The sequence below is a fragment of the Nycticebus coucang genome, chromosome 5 (assembly GCF_027406575.1).
Source record: "Nycticebus coucang isolate mNycCou1 chromosome 5, mNycCou1.pri, whole genome shotgun sequence".
In the NCBI taxonomy this organism is placed as follows: Eukaryota; Metazoa; Chordata; class Mammalia; order Primates; family Lorisidae; genus Nycticebus; species Nycticebus coucang.
In genome coordinates this window covers 48796840-48817780 of record NC_069784.1, presented here as the reverse complement: position 1 = coordinate 48817780, position 20941 = coordinate 48796840, and the positions used below count along the sequence as shown (strand labels likewise).

The following is a 20941-nucleotide window of genomic DNA, read 5'->3' as shown; positions in this document are numbered from 1 at the left end:
CTGCTCTTCCTTTGTCCCCCCTCCCTCCTTCTTTCTCTCTCTCTCATCTCCCCTTCCCCCAACCCCACCATGACCTTAATCATCATTAATTGTCCTCATATCAAAATTGAGTACATAGGATTCATGCTTCTCCATTCTTGTAATGCTTTACTAAGAATGTCTTCTACTTCCATCCAAGTTAATACAAAGGATGTAAAGTCTCCACTTTTTTAATGGCTGAGTAGTATTCAATGGTGTACATATACCACAGCTTGTTAATCCATTCCTGGGTTGGTGGGCATTTAGGCTGTTTCCACATTTTGGTGATTGTAAATTGAGCTGCAATAAACAGTCTAGTGCAAGTGTCTTTATGATAAAAGGATTTTTTTTCCTTCTGGGTAGATGCACAGTAATAGGATTGCAGTATCAAATGGGAGGTCTAGCTTGAGTGCTTTGAGGTTTCTCCATACTTCTTCCAAAATGGTTGTACTAGTTTGCAGTCCCACCAGCAGTGTAAAAGTGTTCCCTTCTCTCCACATCCATGCCAGCATCTGCAATTTTGAGATTTTTTGATGTGGGCCATTCTCACTGGGGTTAGATGGTATCTCAGGGTAGTTTTGATTTGCATTTCTCTAATAGATGGGGATGATGAACATTTTTTTCATATGTTTGTTAGCTATTCGTCTATCTTCTTTAGAGAAGGTTCTATTCATGTCTCTTGCCCATTGATATATGGGATTGTTGGCTTTTTCCATGTGGATTAATTTGAGTTCTCTAGATCCTAGTTATCAAGCTTTTGTATGATTGAAAATATGCAAATACCCTTTCCCATTGTGTAGGTTGTCTATTTGCTTTGGTTGTTGTCTTCTTAGCTATGCAGAAGCTTTTCAGGTTAATTAAGTCCCATTTGTTTATTTTTGTTGTTGCTATTGCCATGGCAGTCTTCTTCATGAAGTCTTTTCCAAGGCCAATATCTTTCAGTGTTTTTCCTATCCTTGCTTTGAGGATTTTTATTGTTTCATGCCTTAAATTTAAGTCCTTTATCCATCTTGAATCAATTTTTGCAAGTGGGGAAAAGTGTGTGTCCAGTTTCAGTCTTTTACATGTGGATGTCCAGTTCTCCCAACATCATTTATTGAACGGGGAGTCTTTCGCCCAAGGTATATTCTTCTTTGGTTTATCAAAGATTAGGTGGTTGTAAGATGTTAGTTTCATTTCCTGGTTTTCTATTCAATTCCAAGTGTCCATGTCTCTATTTTTGTGCCAGTACCATGCTGTCTTGATGACTATTGCTTTGTAATACAGCCTAAAATCTGGTATGGTGATGCCCCCAGCTTTATTGTCATTACTAAGAACTGCCTTAGCTATATGGGTTTTTTTCTGGTTTCATACAAAATGCAGAATCATTTTTTTCAAATCTTGAAAGTATGATGTTGGTATTTTAATAGGAATGGCATTGAATAGGTAGATTGCTTTGGGAAGTATAGACATTTTAAAAATGTTGATTCTTCCCATCCATGAGCATGGTATGTTCTTCCATTTGTTAAAGTCCTCAGCTATTTCTTTTCTGAGGATTTCATAATTTTCTTTATAGAGGTCCTTCACCTCCATTGTTAGGTATATTCCTAGGTATTTAATTTTCTTTGAAACTATGGTGAAGGGAGTTGTGTCCTTAATTAGCATATACAAAGGCTACTGACTTGTGCACATTGACTTTATATCCTGAGACATTACTGTATTTTTTGATGACTTCCAGGAGTCTTGTGGTTGAGTCTTTGGGATTCTCTAAGTATAAGATCACGTCATCAGCAAAGAGGGAGAGTTTCACTTCCTCTGCTCCAATTTGGATTCCCTTTATTTCCTTGTCTTGCCTAATTGCATTGGCTAGAACTTCCAACACTATGTTGAATAGTGAAGGTGACAGAGGACAACCTTGTCTGGTTCCAGTTCTAAGAGGAAAAGCTTTCAGTTTTACTCCATTCAGTAAAATATTAGCTGTGGGTTTGTCATAGATAGCTTCAGTTTCAGAAATGTGCCACCTATGCCTATACTCTGCAATGTTCTAGTTAGAAAAGGATGCTGGATTTTATCGAATGCTTTTTCTGCATCTATTGAGAGGATCATATGGTCTCTATTTTTGCCTCTGTTAATATGGTGGGTAACGTTTATGGACTTGCATATGTTAAACCAGCCTTGTATCCCTGGGATGGAACCTACTTGATCATGATGTATGACTTTTTTGATGATAAGCTGTAATCTATTGGCTAGGATTTTGTTGAGAATTTTTGCATCTATACTCGTGAGTGAAATTCGTCTGAAATTCTCCTTTTTAGTTGGGTCTTTTTCTGGTTTTGGTATCAGGATGAAGTTTGCTTCATAGAATGTGATGGGGAAGATTCCTTTCTCCTCAATTTTTTGGAATGATTTCTGCAGTACAGGAATAAGCTCTTCCTTGAAGTTTTGATAGAATTCTGGTGTGAAGCCATGTGGACCAAGACATTTTTTTTTAAGCTTTTTTATTGTTTCTTTAATGTCAGTGCTTGAAATTGGTCTGTTCAGGAGTTCTATTTCTTCCTGGCTAAGTCTAGGGAGAGGGTGTGATTCCAAATATTGATCCATTTCCTTCACATTGTCACATTTCTGGGCATAGAGTTTCTTATAGTATTCAGAGATGATCTCTTGTATCTCTGTGGGATCAGTTGTTATTTCCCCTTTATTTCTGATTGAGGTTACTAGAGATTCTACTTTTCTATTTCTAGTTAGTGTGGCCAAAGGTTTATCTATTTTATTTATTTTTTCAAATACCCAACTCCTTGTTTCATTAATTTTCTGAATGTTCTTTTGTTTTCAATTTCATTGATCTCTGATTTGATTTTGAATATTTCTTTTCTTCTACTGTGTTTAGAGTTAGATTGTTCTCCTTTTTCCAATTCCATAAGATGGCTTGTCAGTTTCTTGATACGCCCTCTTTCTGTTTTTCAAATGTAGGTTTCTAAAGATACAAATTTTCCTCTCAAAACTGCTTTTGCAGTATCCCACAGGTTTTGGTAGCTTGTGTCTTCATTGTTGTTATGCTTAAGGAAGTTAATGATTTCCTGTTTTATTTCTTCCTGCACCCATCTGTCATTCAACAGAAGGTTGTTTAATTTCCATGCCTTTGTCTGGGGTTGAACGTTTTTGTTAGAGTTGAGTTCCACCTTTAGTGCCCTGTGATCTGAGAAGAAGCAAGATAAAATTTTAATTCTTTTGATTCTGTTGAGGTTTGTTTTGTGGGCTAGGATATGATCAATTTTGGAGAATGTTCCATGGGGTGATGAGAAGAATGTATATTCTTTATCTTTGGGATGGAGTGTTCTATATGTGTCTATCAAGCACAGTTCTTCTAGGGTCTCATTTAAATCTCTTATATTTTTGTTTAATTTCTGTTTAGAGCATCTGTCCAGCTCTGTAAGAGGGGTGTTAAAGTCCTCTGTTACTATAGTATTATTGGATATCTCATTGCTCAGACTAAATAAGATCTGTTTCAAGAATCTGGGAGCTTTTAAATTGGGTGCATAAATATTTAGAATTGAAATGTCTTCTTGTTGTATTTTTCCCTTGACCAATATAAAGTGACCATCTTTTTTTTTTTTTTACTTTAGTTGCTTAAAATTCGCATGTATCTGAAAATAAGATTGCAACTCCTCTTTTCTTCTGAATTCCATTTTCCTGAAAAATCATCTTCCAAACCTTGACTCAGAGTTTTAATTTGTCTTTTGAAGCTTGGTGTGTTTCCTGCAGACAGCAAATGGATGGCTTGTGTTTTTTAGTCCAATCAGCCAATCTATGCCTCTTCAGTGGGGAATTCAAGCCATTAACATTTATTGAGATGATTGATAAGTGTGGTAGTGTTCTATTCATCTTATTTTGTGAGAGTCCATTGCTTAGTTTTATCTTTTGCATCAGTGTGGAAGTTAAGTTCTGTCCTTTAGTTTCTGAGTTCTTACTTTGCTGCTGATCCATTGTGATGATCAGTGTGTAGAACAGGTTGAAGTATTTCCTGTAGAGCTGGTCTTGTTGTGGCGAATTTCCTCAATGTTTGTATATCAGTAAATGATTTGATTTCTCCATCAATTTTAAAGCTTAGCTTAACAGGATATAGAATTCTGGGATGGAAATTGCTCTGTTTAAGTAGATTAAAGGTAGATGACCATTGTCTTCTTGCTTGGAAAGTTTCATTAGAGAAGTCTGCAGTCACTCTGATGGATTTGCCCCTGTAGGTCAATTGGCACTTACTTCTCGCAGCTTGCAGAATCTTTTCTTTTGTCTTGAGTTTGGATAGGTTCATCACAATGTGTCTTGGAGAAGCTCAGTTAGAGTTGAGGCGACCTGGGGTCCAATATCGCTCTGAAAGGAGTGTTTCAGAATCTTTGGTGACATTTGGGAAATTTTTATTTATAATATTCTCAAGTATGGCCTCCATTCCCGTGGGGCAGTCTTCTTCCCCTTCTGGGATTCCTATAACTCGTATGTTGGAATGCTTCATGAAGTCCCATAATTCTGTCAGTGAACGTTCTGCTTTCTCTCTCTTCTTTTCTGTCTCTTTAACTATCTGAGTTATCTCAAGAACTTTGTCCTCTACCTTCGAAATTCTTTCTTCTGCATGGTCTAACCTGTTGGTGATACTTTCTATTGCATCTTTAAGTTCCCTAATTGACTGCTTCAGTTCCTTCAGCTCTGCTGTATCTTTTCTATATTCTTCATATCATTCATCTCTTATTTGATTCTGTTTTTGGATTTCCTTTTGGTTATTTTCCACTTTATCAGCAGTTTCCTTCATTGTTTCCATCATTTCCATTTTTTTCATCATGTGTATTCTAAATTCCCTTTCTGTCATTCCTAACCTTTCTTTATAGGTGGAATCCTCTGCAGTAGCTACCTCATGGTCCCTTGGTGGGGTTACTCTGGACTGGTTCTTCATGTTGCCAGGAGTTTTCTGCTGATTCTTCCTCATGAGTGATTCTTTTATCAATTTCCTTGCCCTAATTTTCCTTTCACTTCCTCTTGCTCTTTAAGTTGCCATGCTGTTCTGGAGGCTGGGCAGTGTGAGATCCAGGTGCCAGCATGCTCAGGGAGCAGCTGGTTTCTGCTCCACAGAAGGTGCCTTCTAGTTTTGTCCTCATACAACTAGGGAGGGGGGTGCTTTTGTACATTTTAAGTCAAAGTTAAGTCCACCCTTCACCTGGAATTTGTGCACCATACCTGTTAGATGTGAATGTCTACATAACCTGCTCCTGGCTTTCTTTCTCTTTGATCTTGTTGAGTTTTACTTCCATATGTGCACATAAGTGTTGACCAACTAGTTCCAACTTACTATTAGTACATGTGTTATTTGTTTTTTTCATTCTTGTGATACTTTAATCAATATTGTCTCATCTTTGCTGTGTGATAACAGAGGAAATGGTGAACTGGGTATACAACAGCAGAACAGAAAATTCATAAATTCTTTATATAGAGTGGACATAAAGCTTGTGTGCAATTTAAAATAGTTGTAACTTTAGATTGCACATGAACTTAATGCCCACCCTTAAGAGTATTTAACAGATTTTGTTTTAAAATTACGTTTGAATGAAACAATTTTTCAAAATGTGTTTTAAAATGTAAAAAATCTGAATATGGGGATTTAAGGAAATGTTTTAAAATGTGGGGAAATTGAGATTGAAATGATGGTTTTAAATTAAGAAGTCATGGGCATTTATGAATAATCTGCATTTGTCTAGGCCATTCATCAGTTTATTTCCTCTCTTTATTTCAATCTAAATCCCTTAAAACAAGAGTCTCATCTTCTCATTGTTGTAACTGCACCCTGCCTCTTATAGCTCTGAGTGCATTATTGGACCTAAAACAATTATTTTTAAGTTGATTCTGATAGATTAGCTAAGACCCCCATTCCCAGCCTCCCCAGTGAGTTTAGGTTATATTTCTTTTGAATAAAATGGAAATGTTCTTGATTTTATTTTATCTTTTAGAAGCATCACATGCAAAGAATAAAGCTGTCAGCAAGTTTGGATCTTTTTCTGCCACCTTGGAAAATGGAATCTGCCTCTCGATAAGTTACTATGGATCAAGTGGAATGGCACCAGGTGAAAAGACACAAGAGAAAGAGAAAGGATAAGGGTGCCTGCCCCAGGGCCGGTGTGTGCTGCCTTTACTGAATTGACAAGTCTTCTCACTTGTCAATTAACGTGTTCTGATTTAATGCCGCTTATAGTTTTTCCTTCAGGGTAGGAATATAAGGGGTGTGCGTGTATAAATCTTTCATACATAGCAAATATGCTTTAACATTTTACACAGCATTTATCATTAATCTTATATGATCACATATACTTATAAGATCTTATGTATATTATAAATATATACAAGAAAGTCTGATAATTAAGTCCACAAACTCATCCTAGAAAAAATGCTACATATCTCATTGCTGAATATCACTAGGTCATCTTCGAAGTGCTCCCCTTGAGAAGCTATGTACCAAGGCCAGTGCCTAGTCCACCCTTCAAAGCAATTTTGAAACTCTTTCTGGAATGACCATCAGAGTCATTATGGTATAAGCTCTGACAATTTAAGTTCACACTGGCAGTACTGTACAAACAGCTGGGTAATATTTCATAACCGTGGTATATTATTGTCTCACAGCTGTGTGCATGTCAGCATGTGGTGGTGTCTTGCTGAATGGTGTTCATTATTGTTGTTGCATGTTTTTGTGTGTTGTACGATGACAGCTCTGATGGCCATTCCAGAAAAACAGTTCCAAAATTGCTTTGAAAGATGGACTAGGAGCTGCATCAGAGCACAGCTTCCCAAGGGGAGCACTTCAAAGGTGAACACAGTCACATTCAGCGATGAGTATGTAGCACTTTTTCTAGGATTAGTTCACGAACTTAACCGTCAGACGTGTGTGTGTGCATACACATGTATACACAGATATCCACATGGTGTGTATATATAGATATGTGTATATACACACATACTAGCTCATAAAAACAAGCCTTTTAGTTGGTGCCAAAGAAAACACGATCTGCCAAGGAGTCTTTTCAGTTATCAATCAACAGAATAATACTTGCATGAATCCTGTGACTGTGGAGTTGTTCAGCTTGCTTCAGGACATTAGTCTTAAAGGACCCACTTTCTGAACATATTAAAGGATTTCTCTGCCCCACTCACAATAAACAAATTCTGTAATTAGAAGCTATTTCCTTGAAAATTGCAAATAGTATGTCTCTTTACCAAGAACCAATTAGGAAATCTGTGGGTTCCCATGCATTTTAGAGGTATCTAATCACAACATATTTTTTAAAATGCACCACAAAACCAAAAGATAACCTCTTCAATGATCTACCTTACTATGTAATTTCTTTTTCTCAGAGACAGGTTCTCATGGATCGTTATAATCTTGTTTCTTACCTTCTGTCAAACATCCTAGTACTCTAATGATTTAGTGAGTCTATTACATTCGCTAGTATTTTTACTCTATTTGGAGTTTTATATTTTAATTTTTTATTTGATTTGTTTTTAAACCAGCTCTTGGAGAAGTCATTTGTTGCCTAACAAATTAAGTATGAAAAACTATTATTACCTGATAGTCCCTAAAATTTCTACTTCTTCTGAATATAGGTTATCATTATTTTATATTAAGATATTCATACCCCACTTATATCGACTCTGTTGGTCCTATTTTGTAAGTGGTTTCTTTATTCTAAATGTTTCAGTTAATGTAAATATTTCAGTTAAATGTTTCATTTAATGTAATCATTACATTAAAAACAGGTGTTCCTAATTTCAGGTTATATGCACACAAGTACAATATTAGATAATATTAATAGTACAGATAATAAGTTATGTTTTACTTCTTGCATATTAAAAAATAAGTTGAAGGCATTCATCTCTATAAAAATATATATGTATTATAAATTACTGAAGGATGTAAGTATTATTGATATTTAAGAACTTAATCTGCTAATAGCTAAATAAACTTGTATTAATTTCTCACCCTTTAATTGTATATACACAGCTAAGCATAGTGAAACACCCTTTTAAACTAAAAAATAGATACGATAGCTAATTGAATCCAAAAAAGTGCAAAGAAACCAAACCAAATTATTGAACTCTGCCTTGTATTTTCTTAAGCAGAAGAATATTTCATTCTTGCTTCCTACTACCATTCAGAAGGCCTACTGAATACACCTAGAATTCAAGAGCCTTAATCAAGCCCCAACCTCAACTTTATGTGTTTCTCTACCCAAACTCTGCATGACAACTGACCTGGTCTATTTTCCCTTAGAGCATCATGCCATCCTACTTAGTCCTTTTTAAATATCAGAATATTATGGGGGTACAAACATTTTGGTTACATGACTTGCTTTTGTGCAGTTTGAGTCAAAGTTGTAAGTGTGCCCATCACCCAGGTGGTGTACATATGAACATGTATTACATTTTACATTTTATCAATCAACCCATGTATTTATGGGCACTTGGGTTGATTCCACATCTTTGTGATTATAAATTGTGCTGAAATAAACATTCACATGCAGGAGTCTTTTTGATAAAATTACTTTTTTCCCCTTTTGTTAAATATCCAGTAATGGGATTGCTGTATCACAAGGAAGAAATAATAGGTCTATTTTATTTCTGTGAGGTGTTGTCATATGACTTTCTGTAGAAGTTGTACTGCCTATTCTTTTTGTCCCTTTTGGCCCCTTGAATGAGCTATGCCTTCTCTTTTACCTGCCCGTTTGTTCATGCCATGCCACTACTCAGAATATTTTCTCCTGCCACACATGCTGCCCCTTTCAACAATTGAATTTCCTCCCATCCTCTGAGAAATGCATCCCAGAACAAGTAGAGGTAGCATGTGACCAGATGTTTGGAGTTCAAATTCTGCCTAGGCAAAAATTTGAAGGAAAGGAATTCTAGATCCTAGGAATAGTATCTGTAAAACTTAATCACATAACAGCAAGGAAAGGTTTTCCCATTTGTGGCCACAGTAGATTGTACTGTAGCATTTTGCCATACATGTCCCTCTTCTGGGTTCCTGTGGCACTCTGAACTTCCCCCATCACAGACGTAACACACAGCCTTGTACCTGAGGGCTTCTTGCACTAAAGTATACTTTCCTTGTCTGTCTAATCCATTGTTGGCTATCCACTTCATGACGTATAACATTAGGTTTGCAAAAAATATTTACTGAATGTTATTGAGGTAATGGATGAGGATGGGAGGGAGGAGTGAGTTCTCAGATGCCTGAAACTGAATGCCATTCACTTGCTTATCTACTGTACTTCCAATAGGTCAGGGAACTTGCTGGCACTGAGCCACTGAGATGAATGAAACCATAGTGCATATATCCAAAGAACTCACTGTCTACTAGGAAAGAAAAACATGTAAATAGAGTGATAACTGTCATGACACTAGAAATTCCATGTAAAGAGAGCACTGTGGACCATCATAAAATACCTCAGAGAGAAAATGTATCATTTGAGATAGGACTTTAGAAACAAATGGGTAAATACAGACACAGAAACAAGGAAAGGGAATTTTAGACAATAAAAACCATTTGTATAAATACACAATTGTGTTAAATATGGCATCTTTACAGAAAAGCAAAACCTTCAGTGTGGCTGGAGTGGAGGTAGGTGAGAATGTGAGTGTGAAGAGAGTACATGCCCTTCATAGGCAGTGGTGGCAGGGGTGGGAAGAGACAAGATCACATCTTATTTTAGAAACATAAATTTAGTGGTATTTTAGAAAGTACATGGAAGTGGTGGTGTTGGGGGGGGGGTGCCATGATGTCAGTTAGGAAATTGTTGCAGAAAACCCAGCAAGCAATAAGGGGAACTGAGTGTAGGTAATGGGAACGGATAGGAGAGGCATGACTGGAGAGATTGTACCAAAGGTGTGGTGATGGTCTGGGTGTTTAGGATGAGTTAAAGGAGAAAATGATCTGGATATCTAACTTAGGAAACAAAGCACCTGATTGGTCAGGCATTAACTGAGATTGAGTAGATAAGAGGGACAATCTGTTTGGGAAAGGAAAGACTAAACTGAGTTAGAAATGCCTCTAGTACCACAACCAGGAGATGCCTAGGGATAAGTAAGAAGTATTGATCTGGAACTAACCCCAGAAGACCAAAAATCACATCATAACAAAGATATTTGTACCAGAATGTTTATTGCAGCCCAATTCATAATTGCTAAGTCATGGAAGAAGCCCAAGTGCCCATGGATCCATGAATGGATTAATAAATTGTGGTATATGTACACCATGGAATATTATGCAGCCTTAAAGAAAGATGGAGACTTTACCTCTTTCATGTTTCCATGGATGGAGCTGGAACATATTCTTCTTAGTAAAGTATCTCAAGAATGGAAGAAAAAGTACCCAATGTACTCAGCCCTACTATGAAACTAATTTAGGGTTTTCACATGAAAGCTATAACCCAGTTACAACCTAAGAATAGGGAGAAGGGGGAAAGGGAGGGGAAGGAGGGAGGAGGTGGGTAGAGGGAAGGGGATTGGTGGGATTACACCAGCAGTGCATCTTACAAGGGTATATGTGAAACTTGGTAAACGGTCTGTGAAGCTAGTGAATGATGCCCCATGATTATATCAATGTACACAGCTATGATTTAATAAAAAAAAAAAATTCCAGTTCTACCATTAAAAAAGAAAGAAAGAAAGTCATGGCCTTGGATGTAAATTTTGGAGTCAGTAGCATGGAGATGACAATTGGAGCCCCAGTAGTGAATGAGAACATAAGGGTCTACTGAGAGCATAATGTGCTCAGCCCTATCTGTGTGTCACAGTTACGGCAGTGTTCCACAGATGTCTATGGCTGGTCCTCTTCTCCAGAGAGTGAGTCAGTAGGTCAAGGTGGGGCCTACACACTTTTTTTTAATTCCATGAGCAATTATTATGGGCAGCCATGATTGAACATAAAAAACCCCAGGACCTAAATTTAAAGGATTGACAAAAGAGGAACAGCTAGTAAATGAGACTGAAGGAAAACTTAAGCAGAGGGATAAGAGACATGGGGAATGGTTTTCTGAAACCCAGAGGAAAATAAAATTCAAGACATCTAGATGCTCTGGAGCTCCCCACATAGTCCTCACATCAGCTTTCCTCTAGAATTCTGACAATCCTTTAAAACACAGAAAAAAATTGATCTTTCATCAAAAAGAAAAAAACTCCTTTTTATCATCTTATCCAGAAATAATCTATTTCTTTTCCAGAATTTTTTGTTTGTACCAGTTCATTGTATTTTCACATTAAGTCCTTACATTGAGTTATGTGAGTACAGATCTTAGGTAGACTATTTTGATTCCAGAAAGATCTTTACATTGTTTTTTATTATTTTCTGCTGCTCAAAACGTTTCACATATAAGAGTGTCTCAAATATTTCCCAAATAAGTGAAGAGAAGGTCACTTCCCCATCATTAAGGAGTTTACAGTGTAGAGGGGATGTTAGGAACATGTGAAATGACTAAATGAAGCACGTCAAAGTGTTAGGCACCTCAGATTTTCTACACTACAATCCTAATTTTCAAATTAACCACATTACCCCTGAAATCTTATCTAACTCATAATATTTAGCAAGGTAAAAAATTGTTGCCAACTTTAATAAGTTTTTGAAAAGTAAACCTTATTTAACAACTGTATCACATATGGATGTAGAATGTACTTGGTTTTCCCTTTTTCTGTTTATAGAAGAGAAAGACCCTGATTTAGAACCAATGTTGAACATTCCTTCCGCACTCACTCCAACAGCAGTTCCTGCTGTAGTGAGTATCCCACAAAGCAAAGCAAAAGGGAAACCAAAAGGCAAAGAAAAACCCAAAGAATCCCTTAAAGAAGAGGAACACCCTAAAGAAGAGGAGAAGAAGGTAAAGGAACCACACAGCGATTCCCAAATTCTGCTTCTGCCTCGATGTTAACTTTTTTTAAGACAATGGCTTATGTCAACAGTGTTATTACACTGTGCACATTTTATTGTGCAGATTCCTTAGCATTCCTTGTCATTTCAACCTGAAATGGACAAGAAAGACTTGCACACAAAAATTGGATTTCATCTCTAGGAGATAGATACATGTTGTTGTACACAAATTGTCTCGGGTCATTCATTCTCAGCTTGGAAAAACTTTGTTCGACCGTTTTCCCAACCTCGTGGTTTTCTTTGAGTTTTCTTTGCTTTGGATTAGTCAAGTTTCTACCATTCCTTATTTCTAATACTTTATTTAGCTCCAATAAGATAAATAACAATTGAAGGATAAAGATCTGTGAGTAGGCCGGGTGGTGGCTCACACCAACAATAAATCCTAGCTTTCTGAGAGGCTGAGGTGGGGGGGTTGCTTGAGCTCAGTCGTTGGAGACCTCCACTAAAAATAGCAAATTTAGCTGGGTGTTGTGGTAAGTGCTTGTAGTCCCAATTACTTTGGAGCCTGAGGTAGGAGGATCAGTTGAACCCAGGTGTTTGAGGTGGCTGTGAGCTAAGCTGACGCCCCAGCAACAGAGTGAGATTCTGTCTCAAAATAAATAAATAAATAAATAAATAAATCTGTGGCTGAACAATGGAAACAGTTCCACTTAGTAGATACTGATGTGCAAAGAATCCAGAAAGACTAGGAGATAGCCCACCCTGCCAGTCAGAGAGTAGTCTACTTTCTACCCTCAACCTTTCATCATGGGCAATGCACACGCACACCCACAGGCTTTGATTCTAACCATGTTCTAATAGAACACAGACCACTTATGTGTTCTATTAGGCTGATAATTGATATCAAAGTTTAAAAAAATAAGAGCTCTCTAAAACAGAAGCAACAAGGAAATTGCTGGTAAAACTTGACTCTTGGTATTTACTAGTAAAAGCACAATGTAAAGATACTAACCTTTTTTTTTTTTTTTTTTTTGAGACAGTCTCACTCTGTTGCCCTGAGGTGGAGTGCCATGGCATCATTGTAGCTCATAGCAACCTCAAACTCCTAGGCTCAAGCGATCCCAATGCCTCAAGATTCCTGAGTAGCTGGAACTACAGGTGCCCTCCACCACAATGCCAGGCTACTTTTAGTAGGGACTGGGTCTGGGTCTTGCTCAGGCTGGTCTAGAATTCATGATCTTAAGCAATTCACACACAACTAGGCCTCCCCTAGTGCTAGGATTACAGGAGTGAGCCACTGTACCAGGCCAATGCTAACTTACTAAAGAAAAAATACTTTAAAAAGTGCTCAAGAACCTGGATTTCAGACTCTGGCCCTTTAAAAGTTATGGGGTTTAAATGTCACTTTGCCTCTGCACCACATTTATTTGGTTACACTAGATGATATTTCTCATGCAAGGCCACTTGACCCTTGTTAAGTAAAAATAGCCCTGTATTGGAGAGAATGACTCCAGGTAATTCCCTTAGAATCAGTTTGGCCAAAAGCAACTTGATAAGCCAATTGGTTCATCTAACATTTTTTAGAATTGCTGATAATGGAAGCCTCAGGGATGATTACTGATTTTGTTATGTAATGCCAGATTTAACATAGCAGATTTGCAAATTTGAGCAATTTTGTTGATTTTTATAGAACTTTATAAGCTTTTTTTCTTAATTTGAACTCTTGTTTTTAATTCATGTTTAGCTCATTAGTCTTATTTTTTACTCTGTTAGTGACAAAGAAAAGACAGAATAACTAAATGATCAAAAGTAAGAGACTAGGTAGAATAAACTAAAGATCAAGCATCAGTTTCAGAATGATTTTGGTGAGTAATAAAAGGGAACCGGTTGGAAAAACTGAAATGATTACTAGTTAGAATTGATTGAAAGCTACCAAATAACTTTCATTCTTGAGCACACATAACCCAACAAGGTATTAAGGCATAGCTGACATAAAATTCATTCATATTTTAATGTAGACACCCAAATCCTCATTAATTGATAGATAACTTCTAATTATCTTTTATTTTCTTTTGTTGACTTTACTTGTTACAAAAGCAATGCAAGCTCATTACGGGAAAATAAGGACAAATATCCTACTAGCGTAGTATCACTAGAATAAAAACTGTTAGAATTATACCAAAAAGGCAGTGGGGAAGTTGGTCTCCCACATACTCTGCCTATCTTTGTTTAGGCTGCTATAACAAAATACCTTAGACTGGTGATTTGTTGCTATAACAAAATACCTTAGACTGGCGATTTGTTACTATAACAAAATACCTTAGGTTGGGTGATTTCTAAACATAGGAATTTTATTGCTCACTGTTGTAGTGGCCGTGAAGTCTAAGATCATCAAGGTATCAGCAGCTTTGGTGTCTGGTGAGAGCCTGTTCCTCATATATATGATTTCAAGTTGTCCTCAATGGTGAAAAGGGACAAAAACAATCCCTGTAAATTTTGCCAGAAGAGCACTAATCCCATTCATGAGAACAGAGCCCTCACAACTTTCCCACTTCCCGAGGGGCCTAGCTCACAATGCTACCACATAGGGTATCAGGTGCCAAAATCAGTGCTTTGGGAACACCAACATAGAAACGCATCCAAACCAGGGGGCTTTCAAAGCCTACTTTAAGCACCAATTCCTCCACCAATCCTTTCCAGTTATTCCTATTTACTTTGACATATCCCTTTTGTGAGAAAACATATGCCAACTGCACAAAGGCAGAGACACATGTGTCCTTGCAGGCTGCTCTGCAGGGTCCTCCCAGATCTGCACAGGCCTCATTCTAAGCACTCAGCAAGTCCTTGATTAGTCAAAATAAGTAATAGGTCATTTGGAAAATGATAAGTAATTATTCACATGCTTAATTATTTGCAGGAGGAAGTAGAACCAGAGCCTGTTATACAAGAGGCCGTTTATGTTCCCACCTTCCAGAGCCTAAATGTGTCTTGCCCCAATGGGCTCCTGTTGACTTTCATTGGCCAAGAGCCTCCAGGTGAGTGCTAGCTGGGGTGGGGTGGGGAAGCAGAGGGCACAAAGTCATATTCAAAACAGTTAAATCACCATTGAAAACTGTATTTTTTACCAGTCAAACATACTTCTTGTCGATAATGAACAATAGGCTATTTTCAAATTTTGAGCCCTTACTGTGGCCAAGTACTTAACATGTTTGCCAAAATACAACTATTATGAGCTCAGGTGCTAATAACTCCATTTTACATGAATGTGAAGAAAAGGGAACACTTCTACACTGCTGGCAGGAATGCAAATTAATACAGTCCTTTTGGAAAGATGTTTGGAGAACACTTAGAGATCTAAAAATAGACCTGCCATTCAATCCTATAATTCTTCTACTAGGTATATACCCAGAAGACCAAAAATCACATTATAGCAAAGATATTTGTATCAGAATGTTTATTGCAGCCCAATTCATAATTGCTAAGTCATGGAAAAAGCCCAAGTGCCCATCAATCTATGAATGGATTAATAAATTGTGGTATATGTACACTGTGGAATGTTATGCAGCCTTAAAGAAAGGTGGAGACTTTACCTCTTTCATGTTCACATGGATGGAGCTGGAACATATTCTTCTTAGTAAAGTATCTCAAGAATGGAAGAAAAAGTATCCAATGTACTCAGCCCTACTATGAAACTAATTTATGGCTTTCATATGAAAGCTATAACCCAGTTATAATCTAAGAATATGGGGAAGGGGGAGAGGGAAGGGAGGAAGGGGGAGGATGGGCAGAGGGAAGGTAATTGGTGGGATTACACCTACGGTGCATCTTACAAGGGTACATGTGAAATTTAGTAAATGTAGAATATAAATGTCTTAACACAATAACTAAGAAAATGCCAGGAAGGCTATGTTAACCAGTGTGATGAAAATATGTCAAATGGTATATAAAACCAGTGCATGGTGCCCCATGATCGCATTAATGTACACGGCTATGATTTAATTAAAAAAAAAAAAGAACTCCATTTTAAAGAATGAAGATGTCGAGGCTTCAAGTGGTTCTGTAATTTAACCAAGGTTACTCAATCTGCAAGTGGCAGACCTGAAATGCTGTTTGTTCTTGGTCCAGTTTTGGCAAAGCCAGTGCTCATATGACCCTTGTGTAGTCCTGCATTCCTACCTCTACAGAGGCCACCAGCACAGCACTTGGCTGGTCTGTAGAAAGCAAAGGACAGTGAGGACAACATAAAGATGAGACAAGGCAGGTCAAGTGCAATAAGGAGAGGGGGTGGGTGCTGGGAGCTCGCTTGGTGGATACAACGTGTGTTGCTTCAGTGATGTCTGTACCAAAGGCCTTGACTTAACCACAGTGGGGTATGTATCAGTGTAACAAAATGTATACCCCCTGAATACGTACATATAAATAATGGATGGAAAAACTGGAATAAAACATATGAATCAAAAATCCAATCTTGGGGCAGTGCCTGTGGCTCAAAGGAGTAGGGCACTGGCCTCATATACAGGAGGCAGTAAGTTCAAACCTGGCCCCAATCAAAAAAAACTGCAAAAAAAAAGAAATCCAATCTTCATTTCCATGTATCATTAAATAATTTTATAGTCTATTGTCTCTGCTGGTTCTGTACATGGCTTCCTACCTATTCAGTGGAGTAAATAAATGTAAGTAGGTCCCCTTTAATTTATCTGATGGGTCATCTACATTTATATGGAGACCCACTATTTCTGAAGAAGCAAACACTGAACTTGGACTTCAAGTTCAAATATGGCCCTAGCATGGACTAACAATGGGCACTTTTAAGTTACATACTGTCTCTGGACTATGTTTTCTCATCTAATAAATGTTAGATAGTATTGGCAGATTTTGATTTTTTTTTCCACAACCTAACATCCTCTTTAGTATAACTCCCTTATGCACACATTTCAAAGTGTATTTATCAAAGAAAAAGACTATGCTCTTTTTAAATAATTCAATGTTTTATTTACTTGCCAGCCAAAAACTTAGAAGCAAAACGTTATGTAAATTTTGCTCTTCATGAGGCTTTCTGAATTAAGAATAGCACATGGGACCCCTGTTCTGTTCACAAGGATCCCTGGTGATTCAGGCTTCCTGTGATAGGACTCATGGTACAGGATGTTACGTGTCTTCCAAAATCTCAGATGCTGTAAGTGTAGTGAGAGAGATGTTGTTTCAGATTCAAGAATGTATTTTTTGTTTGCCTATTTGTTCAATCCTGTTATCAAACCCCAGATCAATTCCTCTTGACTGTCTCTTCTATTAGTTTCATAATCTACCCTGATATTTTTCTCTTTCTGTCAAGGTAGACTGTGTGATTAATTAAAACTTTGCCTGAACACATCATATGTTTATTTTATGTATTATGAATATCCTAATTCAAGTATGAAAATAATTGCAACACTAATACCAAAGTATCTTAACAGGGACAGCCTTAAACATAACGAGAGAAGGTTACCACCAAACTTATGTCCTTTACGGGGTGATTTGGAAATTAATAGAAAAAATTCCTTTAACCTAGAACATACTGTTCAAATGTTTCTGATTGTTTGCAGGAGCGGAGGTTGTGTGTGTCTGTGTGTGTTTGCTTATGGTAGTGGTGGTTGTTTGTACAGTGTAAGAAAATGATTCAAATGCCAGTTCTGCCATTTTTGTGACCTTAGAGAAATTATACCCTCTCCAAGCCTCCATTTTGTCATCTGAAAACTTTGGAAAAGGAAAATGCCTATTTTAAAAGGTGGTTGAGGGCAATGCCTGTGGCTCAAAGGAGTAGGGCGTCAGCCCCATATGCCAGAGGTGGGGGTTCAAACCCAGCCCCGACCAAAAACTGCAAAAAAAAAAAAAAAAGGTGGTTGAGGTGGAATGAAGAAGATACATGTAGAGCATTTAGCATATAGAAATATCTCAATAAATGTTTATTATTTTGTCATTATTATTAATTCTGTGATTGAAAGGGTATCTTAAAAGGCCCTCATTGAAAAATTGTTTCCTATCAGCCTGATAAGGTTCTTTAAATGCCATCATTACATGTTAATTCCTTTGTGTTAGGGGTTTTGATCCCAATAAACCATGTTATAAATTAAGAGGAAATTATTCAGCTGGTAGAAACTGAGTAAGTATTGTGTGCCAGAATTTCTCCATAATTATGTTCTTTTAAAAGGAGCTTATTAGGTGCTTTTCTCCTGATTGCTAGCTAACAGTAAAACACTGAGAGAAATCTAGATTTTGTTAGAGATGAGGGATTATGTTAACTTTAAAAGGTGATGGAAGATTTAGGAAGGACAAGCCTGGATGAATGATTTCCCCCAGGGCTCTACGGAAGCAGGGGAAACCACAGCAGCTTTGTGTATCCAGGGTTAGGGGTCCGGGTGGACTAGTAACTAAGGCAGCAAAACTCCTCTTCATTCACAGTTTTTCCCTGAGATGTCCCAGACTTCCTTAGAGAAAATAATGTATACATGGAGAAAGTCCTGCTATGTATTATAGATGACCTTCTTGACTACATTTGAATGTAAGATCAGCAAAGAACCAGTGTTCTGAGCCCATCAGTCATGATGTGAAAACTGCCCCATGATTTGTATGCAGACAAAAGAAAGAAAATAATTAAGTCAGAAGATAAAATCCCACCCCCAAAGCATTCCCTAGTTCACAGTAAAGCTTTATTGTTTTTTTTTTTTAAGGTCAGTGCATAACGGATGAAGAACCCACCTGGGACATCATGGTCCGTCAGAGCTACCCCCAGAGGGTGAAGCACTATGAGTTCTATAAAGCAGTGATGCCACCAGTGGAACAGGAGGCTTCCAGGGTCATCACCAGCCAGGGCACTGTCATCAAATATATGTTGGATGGATCCACACAGGTAAAAGAGTGTATTAGATAAATTACTCTGAAGTAAAAGACAACTAGGTTATGGGTAACAAACAGTACTGTCATAGAGGTAGCAGGGAAGAGGAGCAGCTCACTTGAAAAAAAAAAAAATGACCGGTGAAGAAGTGTAAAATTTAAAATGACAGATGAATAATAATATAGTTCCAGGAAAAAACACCACCTATGATAAACAGGATACAAATAAATTTGTCATTTCTGTGTGTGATCTAAGATTACAGATCAAACACAATGTTTTCCTCCTCTCCTTCTCAATGAATTTTAAAAATATAGAAAACATATATAGCCAAATAATAAATTCATAATTATACTGGAAGACAACAAAATATATCATTAATAATAGATTATACTATTTTGAGATTCCTAAAAATTGCAAGTCAGATGGGCTTAGACTGATGGAAAAACAAAAGCAACAATTGAAGTATATACAAGAGAAAAACTTGCAGCAAAATTGAAAGTCAAAATGGGAGTCCTAATACAGACATTTTGCAGATGGAGCTCTGGGCTCAGAAAATCAGAATCATGTGGGTAATTCCCCAAATAACTACCTAGTCTCTGGAGATGTGGACCAGAAATCATAAAAAACCAGAAGCCGAATGCCTTGGTCCGTCCCTTCCGGTGATGGCAGAAGAGAAGCTCCTACAACCAGACACTGCACCACCAAGAAGTGAAGAGGGAATCTCAGTGAGAAATAGGACCATTCATCTAAGAATCATCAATCCTGGAGCCAAATCAACCCCATGAAAATATAGAGCACAATCACAACATTAAAGACCTATCACCTAAAAATAAAAATAAATACTTAAAAAATTAAAAGTGAGTAAAAGTAATACAAGCAGAGAATTGAGAGGTTAACAGTCTATAAAATATAATAAAATTTTTTAAAGTTTCTAACAGAAACAAAGATTTCTTAGAATCTAAAAATAATTTTGAAAGATCAAGGGGTGAGAGAGAGTGGATTATGAATGAGAGAGAAGTTAAGGGATACAGAAAAGGAATCTATATAATAGAATTTCCAGAAGAAAATAGTAAGAATGAGGGGGGAAAGAATCAAAGACATAATATAAGAAATTTTCCCAGAGTTAAAAAAAAAAGTTCAGATTGAACAGGGCAACCATGTCCTAATCAGAACTGATACCAAGTATCAGTTTTAAAATACCATCTAAATATGCCTTTGTGTGATTTAAGACTATGTAATAATCCCAAAAGCTTCCCTAAGGAAACAAGTTACTTAGAATTAGACCCAGAAAAACATTTGACTGGTCATTAGCAAACTGATGATGGTCATTGTCATGTTGATCGGGAGTGTATAAATACTAATACTGGAAAGATGTTGTCTGTGGAACCCAGAGACCCTATACACATTAAGTTGATATTAACAGAAATTACACAGTTCAACATGTGATAAAATTTTAATTGCAGTCATTGGAAATTTTGAAATACAGTGTATAATTTCCCAATTGCACAGGAGAAGGATGAAGAATGGGAAAAAATAAAGGGAATAAAGGGAAAAAATAAAATTCAAACCAATCTAAGAAAAGACAGGAAATAAACAAAACAGAAGGTAAACATAAAATATTAAAAAATATTATTGTGCTGGTGATGAAGCTATTGTGTGTGATCTCCCAAACTGTTATTCTGTAATATGCTTTGTGATGCTGTCTAGAGGTCTGCAGACAGCATTTCTTCTTTGGATTATTTTGAAGCTATTTCAGCTTGACACATAGAATATACTATTAACCAACATCCTCCTTGTTCCTGAGAATGCTGGAAACTTTTGTTTTTCCTTCAGATTCTCTTTGCAGATGGTACTGTGAGCAGTAGTCCCAATTCACGTCTTATATATCCTCCTCCTGAACCCTCAGCAAGCCCTTATAGTGGAGACTTGACAGACTCAATTTCTCAGCAAAAATCAGAAACAGCACCATCTGAGAATGCCATCCCAAAGAAAGGTAACAACCGAAGCCACTAGAATTATAATGGATTTAATAAAGTCTTCAAGTGCTTAATATATATTCAATATCATTATTGTTATACTTTTTACCTTTTCTTTGACTATATTCAGTTGTATTCATACACATACAAATGAATTTTCATTGCAATCACAGAATTACATACTGTTTCATAAACTTTTTTTCCTCT

The 20941-nt window shown here is 37.0% G+C and overlaps 1 protein-coding gene across 1 annotated transcript in view; it reads left to right on the top strand.

Annotated features, from left to right (window-relative positions):
* SPAG17 (sperm associated antigen 17) overlaps positions 1–20941 on the top strand; it is a 300150-nt gene that overhangs the window by 211630 nt on the left and 67579 nt on the right. The window contains exons 24-28 of the mRNA XM_053591252.1: positions 5988–6101; positions 11722–11897; positions 14805–14922; positions 18595–18773; positions 20592–20751. Of these exons, the coding sequence (XP_053447227.1) occupies positions 5988–6101; positions 11722–11897; positions 14805–14922; positions 18595–18773; positions 20592–20751 (747 nt within the window). The remainder of the gene's footprint in view (positions 1–5987; positions 6102–11721; positions 11898–14804; positions 14923–18594; positions 18774–20591; positions 20752–20941) is intronic.